Here is a 16,302-nt window from a genome sequence, read left to right as displayed (position 1 = left end):
TCGCTGTCTTACGATGAGTAGAAAATTACGTTCACGTGGCCGGCAAGTGCTTTTGAACGAAAAGAACATCTTTGCTATCCACGTGACACCATAGTGCGATCACGTGCTTACAGTGCACGTGTCATCATCGATCACGGCGGAAAGACTATTTGAAATCGGTAGAATGTGCGGACAAATACCTCACGGATATTTTAACAATTTATCGTTTCGTAATCAACATTCCTTATGCCTACGCGTACCTCTATATTATATAATTTAATTAATACCGAGGTTATCCTAAGCGCGACAGATGCGCAGAGGCGGGTGTCCTTCGTTACATAATGCTATTAACACTGTACGGGAATACACATTTCGCTTCATATTGTTCTGTTAATTGACGTAAAATCGTCCTTTCAATTTTACGACTTTATTAATATTATTCGCTTTTAGATACGCACGGCCGTGAGAGTAGACATCCAGGGCTCGAAGAAATTATTATTCAAAAGTAGAAATACAAAAATGTGAAATAAATTAGGAGATGTAAAAATCAGGCTCAATTTCTCTCACACACACTATTTCTATCCTGGAAATTGTTATTTTAAAAAATTACTCACATTTATATATTTTATAGGAATGAAATATATATTTTTCCAAAGATATATTGCAAAGATATATTATTAGTAGCCTTTCCGAGAGAGATTGATCCTTACTGATGTTTACTGGATACGAGTTATAAATGCATGAGCTATACGTAGCTCGATTACGCTGATGTGAAAGCGAGCTGCATTTCTTGCATTTTGATCGGCGGAAATCCTGAAGTCAATTTATTCTCGTGTTCCAAGAATGCAACTATAGTGATGTCAATACTCGTGGCAAATAACTCGTATTCCAAATCGCGAACAATAGAAATTCCTCTTTGTCAGATGATATCAGTTTTATATATTATCACACTTCTTTATAACTAACTAAAATGTCAAAACTTTAATTTTAATTTTACGTAACATTATTTCGTTCGAAATAATCAACACATACAAATTATTCCGTTTATTTATAATATAATAAATAAATGTGCATTGATATGAAAGAGAGCTTTTAAGTGACATTATACAATTAGTATAATTTCATAAACTAGAACATCAGAGATAAGAATTTAGGAAGAGATTAGAGAAAATTTCTCAGTGCAAACTTTCCGATAAGAAAGTTTTCCCAATTGCTACCATTCGCATTCGATGTATAGTGTGAGTTTGTTAAATATGACGTTAATCTTCTTGAAGGAAGGAATTATCTCGAAGAGATAAGACTGTGGGAGAACTTGTCTATCTGTTGCAAAAGTCTCGAACGAACGAAAGAAGCGACGATAGGGGTAGTAATGCGCAATTGGTGGGGGTGGCTGGACCAATAACGGTGGAGGTTGCGCTACAGTCTGCTTAATCGAAAACGCGATTCACAAGTGCGAAACAGTTGGCGCGCGTGCTCTGAGACGTTCATGTGTCAAGAGGACGATTCGTGATATTCGTAAATAATTTATCATTAACGCAGTTTGTCATATTTTCATTTCTGCCTGCTAATTTAAAGATAAATAAGATATTGTTGTTGTTTTAAGCGATTTGCACATTTCAATTTCTACAATAATAATTTCTTCTGAAAATTTAATTAATGTGGTCAAATATAATTAAATGTGCATCTGCGCTCTCATTATTGATCATATTAACACTTGAGATTGTATCTTTTTGTACCTTTAGCATTTCTATGTGTGACCACACATATATACGCGTAGACACATACTTCTAATCTTAAATCCTTCGAGATATTTACCGTTCCGTTAAAAAGGCTGACAGTTAAACTCTGCGAATCCCTCGAGAGATATTTACCAGCTGCAATTTTCCATCCACGTTGCTTGTTACCGTGATCTTCCGCGACTCGTTTGACACACGATTCGTGGAAGATTGCACGAGGTATCACGGTCAAGGCCGTGAAACGATAGTTATATTCACGCATGCATTTGTTCACCAACAATCGGAGCGCAACAGTGTGCTAATTAACAATCACGTTGATTGCTCGAAAAATCTTGACTGTACGCGATGATATTATTTCACAGTGAATCCGTTAGAAGATTGCGGGGTGGCGAGGATCGCAAGGGAGGAAGGGCAATAAACTCGGGTCGAAAATCGAAATTGGGAACAAGAACAAAAGGGTAAGGACTTCGACTACCCTTTTATCACTTAATGAGACTCTCGCAGAATAGTCCAAGGGATTTCAATCGGCTCTTGCCATTCATACCGCGGATATAAGTATAATAGTAATCTTTGAACAATGGGTGCGAATCGTAAAAGCACACATCTCTAGTTCAATCTATGCCAACTGACTCTGCTCATTATCTGATTCCAGTTCGTACCATAACGTACTCGTAAGAAGACACATCCAGTTCTATTTAGTTCATCAGAAATTTTAAGTCAGGATTTGTGTGAAACGATAATATAATTTACCTCGATTCGAATTCGAAGTCGGGAATTGAGTTCCGATGAAATTTAGAATTTAATATTACATTTATCGGTGGCAATCAACGTAATACCCTCCCTTGCATTTTGCAATTTTAATATCTCCTTTTATATTTCACATATATTATTGCTAGAAAACTTTGATATTCAATATGCACCTTAAAATTAATTTACATTGCGGCATACGTTAAATTTGTGACGGTATTACATTCATATTGCGTTATAAATTTCTTTTGAATGCGTTCTTATTGAATTTTTATGGAACATTTTTATTTCCTTTTAACAATTTTCGGATAAATCTGAAAAGCATTAAAAGAGCACATTTATAGAGTTCGCACTATTTTATCGCAACACTTGATTATTCGAGTGCATTCACATTGCCTAGAGAACACCGAAAGGAGCATCGTAAAACCGTGAAACATTCCGAGCACGTTTCACACAGATGCTTTTTCAGAATCTTTTCAATCGTATTAACATAACTGAATAATACTATATTTCGGAAGCGGTTCGTCTTCTTCCTCTTGTGTGCCTGAGCGTGAATTCGAACCGACGTAAATTATTCGAACCATTTCCGGAAGCAATTTCATCCCTGATGATTTCATCAGAGTTGAGTTTAATTGTAGATCGCGTTTGGCATCGGAGCTTAATCATCGTGTCCGAGAGCACTAGTGGACGGGGTTGCATTTGTTTTTAAAGGTCCCAGAGGTATTCTGTGCATGTCACATCGGAATAACGCACCGGAAACCAACAATATTACAGGGACGGCTTTGCATAATGAACGTGTCGATTAAACCTGCCCGAGATGTGAATCAACCGCGAGCTCTTGTTATCACAACGCGAATTATCGAGTCTACCGGTATAATTTAATTCATTTATGCGAACAAACACGCATTCTCATTACATCGAGCGCTTTTCCAAGAAACCGAATAAATAATCATGCAACGGTTTGTATTTATCCATGCGGACGTGACGTCGCGTCGCACAGTGGGCTAAACTCGAAAAAAGCTGGCCAAAAGTAATAACTCGAAAACATGACGTTTTAGAAAAAAATGTTTCAAATAAAAGTTATAGGGTTTTAAATCAGGTATTAGATAATAATACTAGTATGACCTTGAATAGCGTTGCCAAGGTCACGCAAAGGTTACCATGGATTTTTTTAATGGGAACCTCCAGTTTTCATTAGATATTTTTGTAGCTTATCTCAAGAGCTTTTCAGAACACTATAACAAAGTATTTATCCGTTAAATACTTCGAAGTTATGAAGCTTGAAAGTTACAGTCGCTACCGCGCCGCGTCGTACGTTTCGCGGCATTTAAAAATTTCACGGTGATCTGTACATGATCTTGACAACACTATCAAGGTCATACTGGTATTGCTATGTAATGCTTCACTTAAAAACCTACAACTTTCATTTCAAACAGTTTTTACCAAAACGCCAAATTTTCGAGTTATTACGATATGAAAATTAAAATGAAACATCCTGTATATAACGCAAAGGTGTGCGCTGGTGTGCACAATTCAAACGGAAATACTTAGTTTGAATCCTACACAAGATGATAAAACAAGAATCCCAAACAACCTTTTACAGCTATTTAAAAAAAATGATATTGAACTTTACTTCTTTCTTATATTTTAAGAAACCAAAAACTTAGATTAACACAAATTGATGAACAAACATTTTTAATGGTTATAACTGTTTGGGAAAAGAGTTTCAATTCTATTTATAGAGTAAAAAGCAAAATTACTTGCATCCGCATACAAGAATGTAAGCTATAGCCTATACTCATTCATAATTCGTTTTTCGGAACATTAACGCGTTGCCTCCTATTAATTGTTAATTAATGAGAAGGAAATTTTTCCTACGAAACTCCATTCACATTTTTGAAAATACTGATATCCATGAATCAAAAAAGGTCGAAATGCACAGATCTCCAAGAGTTGAAAAAATTCGACTTTTGGCCAGCTTTTTTCGATTCTAGCCCACTGTGCGTCGGTGCGATCGACGGCCGCAGCAACGTATCAAATTTATCAAAATTACACAGCAAGCTTCGGATAACTGCAGATTTACTTTTGTCAACAGCTCTCAAATTATACAAGTCGGAATAAATTAATGTCGAGCAATAATCGTCCGCGTTGTATTTGCAATCTCGGATTCAATTAGCGATTCATGCAGCTTGCAGAGTAGCACAATGTGCAATATTGCTCCTTCCCTCTTCGTTTACCTGTTACTCCGTGCTACTAGTCAATTTCTTAACACTCTATAAAAAGTTTCTCAAGATTTTGAATTGTAAATCCGAATTCTGTCAGCCGCGATTTGATTTCATCGCACTTACGCGTTCGTTAAAATTCTTTCGAGCAAAATACGAGCATCGATCCGCGCTCATGATTGGTCTGCTTCAAAGGAACTTTGAAACGCCAATTAATTATGACATTGTTTTTTATAAAACGTGAGCCAACGTTACGTCAACACGAGAATCACAAACGTATAATCCAATACGAAACGATACATTACGTTAGCTTAATTATCATACGTTGAATGAGCAAATGACATAAACAGTCGTAGCAATGAATCACATGAATAATAATTAATTAATTTTTTCTGACAGATGATAAATTCATTTGGTTCTCCGTTTTCTCAACAGAAACATCAACGGAAAAGTGTGCATTGACAGTGTAACAGCATATCAATGTTAACATTGTTTTAACACAGAGATTTCACATTAGCGAAGCAGCTTATATGAAGCAGCGTCGCACTTCTAAGCATCAGAAAGGAAAAAAAACTAAAACGGTTAACAAAGAAGCAAGTACGAAGAGAGGAATTTACTCTCAAGCGTTTTTCGTTTTTCGGGTAGCACGGTATGAGGGTGAAGTAAAGTGATGAGGGAAGACAAGCGAGAGATGAGAGAGCTTATTTACGGAACGCGACCTGCTTCCGTCGTTTATATGGCGAACACTGCAATGAAAATGTAGATACTGGATACATTGAACGGAAATGGACTATTAAAGAGAAAAATGGATGATCTGAGTGCCAACGGCAACAATACCCAAGAATTTTGCAATACTCAGTACAATTATTTCGCGGCGCCGTACCAAGGTACGATTTTCACGAGCACACGATTTCATCCCTTGTGATTGTTTTCATCCCTTCTGAAAGTATTCCTCATGCTTTATGGATGCTTTAAAAGCAAAATCGATAAATCGATATATTATTATTTACTTTTTATATTTACGTTTCAAGTGGAACATAAATATGTAAGTGAAATAAAACGGACGTTGCGCTTTTACTTGCGAGATTCATCTGTGTGTAAAATAATTTCACACGATATAACAAAATTATTCTATTATTTATCCGTTCGAAATTTGAAGTAATTTTGATATAGAGAATATCTGCCAGTAGTTCCATAAAAAAAAAACTAATTTTGCTCGAGTCAGTTGCCGACAAGGAATATTTTCTGAAGTGAAGCGATGCCCCTAATCCGTGTATGAAACCTAATATCAGCTGCATCTGCGCTATCTGCGCTGCGTCTCCGTTACGAGAACATTTCGCTACTCGTGCTCTATTTTACAGAGCTCTGGTGCAATCCGGTATGGGACTCGTTGCTGTGTTGGCCACCGACGAAGGCCTCCACCACAACGAAACAGCGGTGCCCGTTTGTGGATGGATTCGATACAACTAGTAAGTGCTCACTGCACGCTCGTTTAGTAGCTGTTGAATTTCGATTCTCCTATAATAATGGCTAACTTGAATTTATTGAATGCTGCTAAAGTTGCTAGTCCTCTCACGACAATGGTCGATGATTGCATCTATACACATTCACCGCGACATCCCTTGTGTTACTAGCTATTTCTATTACCCTACTGTCCAAGCATTGGCATGCAAATGATCAAATATTGCTGGAAAATCTTCGTAAATTTTCACGTGATTTAAAAGACAAAGTTAGATGTAACTTTGTAGGAATGGGGAATGGATAAAGTAGGATAAAAAATAAATTAAATAAATAAAATCTCGTAATTTATATATTATTCATAAAACTTTAAGAATACGTATATGTGTGTGGTTCTGCTCTATTCCTCAAATTTATTAAAATACTTATTAAATAGAAATTAGTTCTTATAATTTCTTCAACTTATTCTGAACTTGTTAACAACTTATTCTGGAAGAATAATTGAATTTAAAGTCATATATAATCGAATAACGATTTTTTCAATCTTCTAATCAATCATCTTTCGATTTTACATATACAGGGTGTCCCGGGTTTTAACCGACAAACTGCGGGAGCATATTCTACTAGTGGAAATAAGAAAAAATTCTTATATCGAGTTTGCTTAGAAATGCTTTATTACAAAGTTATAAACCAATATTGAAAAGAAATATGAGATAAGTAACAACGGAACATAGTGTAGAATTTGGAAGGTCGAAGATGTTTATGTTATGTGTATTCATGTTCACTAGCAATTACTATCAGAATGCCAAAAGTGTTTTCAAATGAGGAATACACTGATATTCATTTCGTGTACGGATTCTGTGACGGAAATGCACGAGCTGCCGTACGAGAGTGTCAACGTAGATTTCCTAACAGGAGAGTACCAGATAGATTTAAAGCAACGAATTACTAATTCAGTTACTGAGATGCAACAAAATTTTCAGGAATGTCGTACTGTAACAAATTCTGTACTACGTCGATGTCTAGCTTGTATCGACGTGCAAGGACAACGTTTTGAAATGCGTCACTAAATCATTGCGTAGATAATTTTTATTTTTGTGAAAAAATCCGTTGTTACTTATCTCATATTTCTTTTCAATATTGGTTTATAACTTTGTAATAAAGCATTTCTAAGCAAACTCGATATAAGAATTTTTTCTTATTTCCACTAGTAGAATATGCTCCCGCAGTTTGTCGGTTAAAACCCGGGACACCCTGTATATATATATATATATATATATATATATATGAGTGTACATATGTGTCTCCGACTTAGCGAAACGCTTAGGATATTGCGCAGCCATCAGGAATCTTTGAAAGCGATCGAATGCTCTGTATAGCACCGTTCCGTTACGTCGTCTAGCGCATTCACATGCAACGTACTTGAATAGCATGGACTAAGTATGAGAAACGTGGTTGTGGCTCGCTCTTCAATCTTCCGAGCTTTAGGGACGACAGCCTACGCAAGATTCCTCTCTTTGGTCCCGCAGACTTCATCGGAGGCAATTCATCATCCGTGATAAAACGTTCCCTAATATAAAAAAGAAGATTTAACACGAAAATGATATAAAATATGAACACATTTCATACCATAATTTTTAATTCGATAGACAAATGTCGCGTATACTTTGAAATAAAATTCATTTGGATTAAAATTAGGAGCATAAAGGCATTCGATGGCTTTAATTATATTTTATTCGCAAAAATGTTGCGTACATGAAAGAAGATGGAATTTGGGTATAATAATTCCCTTTTGCTGCGTTGTATTTTATTTAAAATTAAAACGAACTGCACATGACACTTATTGAAAATAGGCTCTCATTAGAGGCGCGTTCCGCGTAGACGGATATAATAATGTCGATGTTGCGAGTTCGTATAATCTTATTTCATTATTGATCCTTTAATATAGTCGGAAGGTCGGAATGCTTCTCATGCTTTTCACATGAAGAGAAGTAACGAGAAGAATACTAGAAATGCGAGATCATTCTATCGCGAATAAATCAAAGCGAGACAATACAAACACAGTCTGATACTTACGATAATTATGTAATACATAACTTGTTCTTTGATCGTAAGCTTCTGTTATATAATTATAACACAAAATACAATGAAAAAGAAGTACCTGGATATAAAATGACATCTTGTTGAAAAGATGCGATCAGAGATATAATATTTGGTAATTATGTACTTTAACGGACCCAACTCCGATGACCTTGACCTTGACATATGTTGTCAAGGTCACCCTCCTGAGTGACCTTGAAGAAGTTTTAGCCGTCGCTCGTTGTTTGTTAAAAAGTTATAAACAAAGAAAATTTAATGATTTCGCACGAATTTTTAGCTGTCCACGTGAAGCAAGAACATGATACTGACATATATTACAAAGGTTACCTTCCCGAATAACCCGCACTAGGTTTTAGTCGTCGATCGTTGTTTGTTAAAAAGTTATTAACAAAAGAATAGATGTCAGTATCATGTTCTTGTTTCACGTGGACAGCTAAAAATTCGTGCGAAATCATTAAACTTTCTTTGTTTATAACTTTTTAACAAACAACGAGCGACGGCTAAAGCTTCTTCAAGGTCACTCAGGAGGGTGACCTTGACAACATATGTCAAGGTCAAGGTCATCGGGGCTGGGTCCGTTAAAGTACATAATTACCTAATATTTTTACTGATTTTAACGCCGGACGTCAATTTATTATATTACAATATATGTGTAAAAATATCGCTTTTTTCGCAGAATCCGTAGAGAAGAAATGCGGTTACAATGGACGCTGGGAAACACAGAATGGTACAAGCACGAATGAAGATTCACCCATTGGTTGGGCAAACTACAGCACTTGCTTGACGCCAGAGATGCTATGGCTTCACTACATAGTCTACAACAACAATCGGGATGGCGAGGTAAGCATCATCAGCACAATGCAATGTACAAACGAATTGTTTTCATCTTTTTCTTTCTATCTTCTCTCCAGATGAAGATGGAGATAGCCGAGAAAACCCGTACCCTGGAATTTGTCGGCCTCAGCATCTCCCTAGTGGCTCTGCTTGCTTCCCTGGTGATTTTCTGTCGTTTCAGGTGAACATTTTAAAGATCAATTTTACGGGTTTTGTCCGGTAGAAGGCTTGATTCGTATTATAATAAATGAAAGCTTCAACGTCACTAATTCGAATTTTAACGTTAAAAATCTTATCAGCAGACTTCTGCTTGCAACGAGCTTCGAAACCTAAACGGCATTTGTATCCGTCGGATTTTGCAGGTCGTTGCGGAATACGAGGACCAGAATCCACAAGAACCTGTTCGTCGCTATGGTCGTGCAGGTGCTAATCAGGTTGACATTGTACATAGACCTCGCGATCTTCCGGACGAAACCGCACAGCCCGCAACGTGGAATAGGAAACACCGTAAGACCCAACGAAACCCGATCACTGTTGCGTTACGCAAAAAAACCGCAAAAAAAAGAAAAAAAAGAGGAAGAAAGATCGCAATGCAATCATCGTTTTGATTTTCGCCGCAGGGATCCATCATTATTGGACAAATTTTTGTACGTAGCGCGTCTTCATTTTTACCGTCTCATTTTCCGGTAAAATTACGAGAGCGAGGACGTTTTTCCCGGTTTAGCTCGGGGCGAGCCAAAGATCCCGCTGAGATTTCCTAGGGGTTGCTCCTTAAAGCGCATTACCGTCGAGTGCTCGGCGCGTACTCTTTTTCACGCATGAAGGAACAAATTTTGCACGGTCCATATTCACACGATAGCTCCGCCTCCTCTCTTTCTTCCTCTCCGCCACTCTTCTTCCGGAAAAAGCGTTTTATCTGATTTTGCTCCTTTTTTTCAGCCGGTGTTGTGCGAGGCCAGTTACGCGCTGCTGGAATACGTGAAGACAGCGATGTTCATGTGGATGTTCATTGAGGGCCACTTCCTGCACAATATGGTGACCGGTACGTAAGTGGCGGTTTCACGTTTACGATTTTGTTTGTGCGCGAGCTCGTTCTAATCTCGTTAGTAACGTGACACGAGCAAGCTTTCATCTGATGCGAAAAAAGAAAAAAACGAAAGAGAGACCTGTGGCCACGCATGTTAATTACTGAGCATGCTGTTTTCAAGTCGGCGATACTTCCAAAACGCAAAAGCCAATGAACAAAATGTACAAAATAAGCAAAAATCGTCAACTGAATGATAAACAGTGACTTCATGAATTTTCTTGAATTCGATTTATTTTAATTACTGTTTCATTACTATTACGCTGCCGCATTTTATTAAACTACCTTCTTGATGATGATCTTGCAGTGATCTTCCAAGAGACGTCTTATTACCGGATGTATCGACTCGTTGGTTGGGGATGTCCAGTACTGATAACTCTCGCTTGGGTTATCGTGATGGCATTTTATTATCATCCGAAATCAAAGTACATTAGTTGCTTGACTGTGAAAAAATATTATTAATTAATTTCACATTATTATAATTTTTATTTTTATATACTCTTACTACTCATTACTCTCCTATAATTATTGCATATATAATAATATTAATATGTTATTCGATAATGATGCGACAGAATATAAATGGAGACACTACACATGTTGAAATATATTAGGTTTCTCAGATGCTGGTCAGGATACAACTTGTCGTCGTATTTTTGGATCCTCGAAGGGCCCAGGTTTGCAGTAATATTGGTGAGAATGTTACAGCAATAAAAATTTAATAACAATTTAAAAGATCTATGTCATATCACACGCAGTCTCTCAGTTACAATTACTTCTGTGTAAAATCAATATCTCATATAATTATATTTTCCAATCACATGATAAGTGATGGAATTTTGTAATATTTAAAATTAATTGTCTTTCTTCTCACGATTTTATTCTCAGCTCAACTTCTTGTTTCTGCTGAACATCATAAGAGTGCTCGTAGTGAAACTCCGGCAAAGCCACACAAGCGAGATCGAACAAGTTCTGTGAGTGCACATGCAGCAAATCATTTTTCTTTAGTCAAAAGATAAGAAGAAAAGCATTCTATCAAATCTTAGAATTTCCGCGAAATTGTTGTTTCCGTTTAATCGATCTTGTAACTTACGATAAACACGCTTAATTATATTTTCCACTATTTGCATGTTATAAATAATTAAAGGAGCATTAATTGAATAGCTGTCCGGATGAAAAGTAAAACTGGAAAGTGCAAACTTTGGAAAATTCGCAAAATAGGAAAGCATGAAAATTGTGAACTGATCTAGCATAAGGATATCCACCGTGCTGTGCTTAGCCTTCTGCTTCGCACATTTTGAATATTTAATGGTCGACCCTTATCTGCAAGGTGGATTTACGTGCGCGACTCGGTGCCTCGTTTGCATCGCTTTTTGTGAAAGTCCAGCTAACAATAGAAGCGAGAATGCACGTGTGCACGTCGCGTTGGCACTGAAACCGTCAAAAGCGTCAAAAGTCCTTTTACCACCCTCAGGAAAGCCGTGAGAGCGGCTGTGGTACTTCTACCACTATTGGGCATCACCAACATACTCTTCATGATCAAGGCCCCGTTGGATAATGTAAAAAACTTTGCCCTGTGGTCCTACTCTACGCATTTTCTGCAATCATTCCAGGGCCTCTTCATCGCGACCCTTTACTGCTTCCTGAATGGCGAAGTGAGATCGATTTTTTGAAATTTTATCTCTTTTTCTAGATCCTTTGCATATCTTAGCTTTTGTCTCTGAGTATCTTAATTTTTAAAAGTAGAAGAGATTAAATTTGATAATGGTGACTCTATTTATAATATTAAGTTTAAGAGAGAAAAATCATGGAGTGAGAAATTGATGTAATAAAATCTTATAAAAATGTAATCGAATATTAATTATATTTTGCACCATGATTTTACGTTAATTATTTCTTTTCACGTCTTCGCTCAGGTAAGAGTCGCCTTGGATAAAACGATCGCAGTTTATCTCTTTTTGAGGGGAACCGATCTGCAAATCAGACGACAGTGTATCTTCAGCGACTGCCAGCCTCATCGAATACCTACGGGTAAGAAAAGACAAACGAAAGATGAAATATTGCATGCTTGTCAGACGAGTACAGTTATGCAATGCAAAATGCGTTTATGTATTTCTCTTACGAAGAAATCGCAGTATGTTTAATTGATAATGAGCTTCGTTATTATTAAAATATGTAAAGGATATCAATAAAAATAAAGCTTTCCTCTTATTAAATTAATTTTCGAATTAATATCTGATTCATTGCGCAATGACAGAAACCGGAATTAATGATTCATGACATTCATTTGTGTGTGCAGTGATCGAGATAGAGGAGGAGAAGACGAGATCTATCGGATTGGTGAGGCTGTGCTGTCGCGGTAGAAACACTCCGCCACAGGATCGACCTAATGACGAATGAGTAATGATCGATTTTACTTGATAATATATAACTTACGTAATATAGAGTTGTCGAGAGAAACTAAGATGTATTCTTCATAATTTCGAAAGAGTTCTGCACACTTGACTACGTTAAAATGATTGTGTCAAGCATGCACAGCGAGTGGATGTTTAAATTCATTAACTTTATGTAAATTCCCTTTCTTGAAAATTTACTTTGAGACACATTTCCAGAGACACAAAATTTTTACAAATCTGATTATTTCGTATTTCATCGCTCTATCACATTCTTCATACATTTTCTAAATAATTTCAATAGTTTATATAAGCTTATTTAAAACTTTTAATGAAATATATAATATTAAAATCTATGCAAAAAATATTTTTAGGAGATATATTTAACAACTATATATATTAATAATTTAAGATACAATATATATATATATATATATATATATTAATAATTTAAGATATATATTATATTGTATATCTTAAATTAAATAGACCCTCTAAAAAACCTTACAAAGGTAAAAAAATACGCCAAGTACATAAAAAAGCAAAACTAAATATGATGAAATCCATAGTTAACTAGCCAAGTACCTAGAAGCAATTCAGTTTGAGGATTTGTAATTTGAAATAATACTTGGCGTGCCCGGGTCACATTAAAACGTACGTCCTACCTATAATTTGTGTAAACTCTATGTGTAAATTATTTGTATTGAGTGAGTAATGAAAAGGGATATTTATAATCACTCCGCTAATGTGCAAAACTGTAAATGTATTTGTTTTAATATTACCAAATACAAAGATTTACGAGTCATTAGTGAAAATACTCAAGGAAGTACAAATTTACCTTTCACGATTGCTCGAGCTGATCATTTTAATTATAATTGTAATTACAATTACTTTACTTACAATATCATTCATTCAAATAGCTGCAACAGAAAGTAAAGGATATTACGCGTGCAAAACATATATTATATATGTATGTGTAATAAAAGTTACATTACTTTACTTACAATATCATTCATTCAAACAGCTGCAACAGAAAGTAAAGGCTATTACGCGTGCAAAACATATATTATATATGTATGTGTAATAAAAGTTACATTTTCTATTACACTATACATATAAAATATTTGAAATACTTGAAATCAAAATGTTGATATATTGATAGATGGATATTCTATATCTTCTGATTTATGCATTATGTAGTAATAATGATATCGCTTCGTAAACCTAACTAGACCTAATGAGTTTTTCCGCATGCATTTAACAGTACGCATTTAACAAGTTTCTATCTTATACATTAATCTGTAAATTAATTTGACAATTTACAAAGTAACGCTTTTCCTGCAATCCTTATGATATTCTCGTAAAATTATATTGGTTAATGTACGTAGACAGAGTTCTCTTGCACCGTTTTTCAGTCATTTGTCCACTATCAATGTTCTTAAAGTGCCAATACATATAACAGAAATATTATTTCACATACAATAAATATAAATGTTTAAAATAAATAAATATATATATAAATAAATAATCCAAAAATATAATGAGCATATAATTGTAAAAACATCACTGTAAAAAAATTTTTATTAGACCTAACATTATTTTAAATATTGCTGTTTATTACAACCGATCTGGCAATACAAGTAAATGGTCCACTACGTTTCGACCATAATTAGGTCCTTATCAAGTGGTAAGTGATAAGTCAATTTTGACAAAAATTTACTTGTATTGCCAGATCGGTTGTAATAAACAGCAATATTTGATGATTATACCGGCGAGTTTAAGGAGTTCTTTGTACTAACATTATTTTCTTTATGAAATGATTTATGAATTATTTTCTTTATGACAAAGTGTGAAACATATTTAATTATAATACATGTTTTATTGAAAATCAGTGCGATTTGCAAACTACAGCATGCATTACTGCTACTCTACAAGCGAAAGAATTCAGCACTCACCAATGCGCGATGAAATCCCACGCAACCATCCTATCGTAGTCCATCCATCGATGAATGTGACTGTGGGAACCTCCTCAGCTCCTGCACTTCCTTCCCTCGTGGTGCACCTTTCATCTTTAGTCTTTAGTCTGCACTCTAGTCTTTTGCACTTTAGCCTTCAGTCTTTAGTTTACTTTGCTCGCGACGCGATACGGTCATCAAAGTTATCTCTCAGTCCTCGATTGCACTCGCGAAAATACGGCACTCCCGATGCGACGGCTTTCGCGAAGTGCTAAAACGCGGTTTAGCACCATGGAACGATCGCGCGCGGGCTGATATGCGGATCAGCAGATGGAACATTCGCGCGAGCTGATCACGCGGATCAGCAAACGGAACGTTCGCCCGGGCTGACAATGCGCGACAGCAGAACGAGTTATTCGCGACGCGTTGTATCCGATGGCCGTCGCTTAGTTTTTGCGAGTCATTTGTGGCATTATTTCAATCTTTTCGCGATAAAGAACAAAATAATTTCATTTAACCAGCGATGCACTTACCATATCGCCGGGGCCCGGCCGTATCGGACAAGGGCAAGATTAGGCACGAGGTAGAACAAGCTTGTCATGAAACGTGAGGTCAACGCAAATAGGATTCCCAGCCTCTCGATCCGCGCACAAACCATGCGTCTACTAACTTCGCGTTTACGCGAATATTAGCCGCATTGTTCATACAAACCCCACGAGTACATTCGGCGACTCATGAGACTCGTACGGCTGTTAGACGTTCCGAGAGAGAAGGGGCCCATTCGCGAGGGTCTCAAGAAGATGGTCACCCATTCCCCACGGGCCGAGCCGAAAGCCGAGATGAACGACAACTCTATGGATATACACGGGTCCCGACATGCTCCACTCGCGGTCCGGCCGACTCGGATCAGGGGGCAAACTTAGGAACCAGGGCAGGACGGAGTTAAATCAACCTAAAGTCAACGCGAATGGGTTTGCCAGCCTCTCGATCCGCGAACAAACCATGCGTCTACTAACTTCGCGTTTACGCGAATATTAGCCGCATTGTTCATACAAACCCCACGAGTACATTCGGCGACTCATGAGACTCGTACGGCTGTTAGACGTTCCGAGAGAGAAGGGGCCCATTCGCGAGGGTCTCAAGAAGATGGTCACCCATTCCCCACGGGCCGAGCCGAAAGCCGAGATGAACGACAACTCTATGGATATACACGGGTCCCGACATGCTCCACTCGCGGTCCGGCCGACCCGGATCAGGGGGCAAACTTAGGAACCAGGGCAGGACGGAGTTAAATCAACCTAAAGTCAACGCGAATGGGTTTGCCAGCCTCTCGATCCGCGAACAAACCATGCGTCTACTAACTTCGCGTTTACGCGAATATTAGCCGTTGTTCATACAAACCCCACGAGTACATTCGGCGACTCATGAGACTCGTACGGCTGTTAGACGTTCCGAGAGAGAAGGGGCCCATTCGCGAGGGTCTCAAGAAGATGGTCACCCATTCCCCACGGGCCGAGCCGAAAGCCGAGATGAACGATAACTCTATGGATATACACGGGTCCCGACATGCTCCACTCGCGGTCCGGCCGACTCGGATCAGGGGGCAAACTTAGGAACCAGGGCAGGACGGAGTTAAATCAACCTAAAGTCAACGCGAATGGGTTTGCCAGCCTCTCGATCCGCGCACAAACCATGCGTCTACTAACTTCGCGTTTACGCGAATATTAGCCGCATTGTTCATACAAACCCCACGAGTACATTCGGCGACTCATGAGACTCGTACGGCTGTTAGAC

General features: G+C 37.5%; 1 protein-coding gene across 5 annotated transcripts; it reads left to right on the top strand.

The window, feature by feature from the left end:
* Window positions 1-1,380: 1,380 nt before the first annotated feature.
* LOC105278792 (PDF receptor) lies at window positions 1,381-12,890 on the top strand. 5 transcript variants are annotated; one of them, XM_011338148.3, is made up of 14 exons: window positions 1,381-1,494; window positions 2,078-2,173; window positions 5,330-5,571; window positions 6,046-6,153; window positions 8,919-9,082; window positions 9,154-9,257; window positions 9,439-9,583; window positions 10,016-10,118; window positions 10,468-10,585; window positions 10,775-10,853; window positions 11,049-11,134; window positions 11,635-11,815; window positions 12,077-12,191; window positions 12,460-12,890. In XM_011338148.3, the coding sequence occupies exons 3-14, from the start codon at window positions 5,490-5,492 to the stop codon at window positions 12,558-12,560; spliced, it is 1,386 nt and encodes a 461-aa protein (XP_011336450.1). In that variant the 5' UTR covers window positions 1,381-1,494; window positions 2,078-2,173; window positions 5,330-5,489; the 3' UTR covers window positions 12,561-12,890. The 5 variants fall into 5 exon arrangements, with proteins under 5 accessions (XP_011336450.1, XP_011336449.1, XP_011336445.1 ...); XM_011338147.3 differs by having other exon boundaries at window positions 5,188-5,571; XM_011338143.3 differs by having other exon boundaries at window positions 5,120-5,571.
* Window positions 12,891-16,302: the final 3,412 nt, after the last annotated feature.

The sequence above is a fragment of the Ooceraea biroi genome, chromosome 11 (assembly GCF_003672135.1).
Source record: "Ooceraea biroi isolate clonal line C1 chromosome 11, Obir_v5.4, whole genome shotgun sequence".
Classification (NCBI taxonomy): domain Eukaryota; kingdom Metazoa; phylum Arthropoda; class Insecta; order Hymenoptera; family Formicidae; genus Ooceraea; species Ooceraea biroi.
Note: the sequence above shows the minus strand (reverse complement) of the source record. Positions and strands in the feature narration are given on the sequence as shown.

Bases quoted from the DNA above. Each gene is read 5' to 3' on its own strand.
- LOC105278792 (XM_011338146.3), top strand. From the start codon at position 5,490: ATGGATGATCTGAGTGCCAACGGCAACAATACCCAAGAATTTTGCAAT. The intron at 5,572-6,045 runs GTACGATTTTCA...TCTATTTTACAG, and splicing joins TTTCGCGGCGCCGTACCAAG to AGCTCTGGTGCAATCCGGTA. The intron at 12,192-12,459 runs GTAAGAAAAGAC...TTGTGTGTGCAG, and splicing joins GCCTCATCGAATACCTACGG to TGATCGAGATAGAGGAGGAG.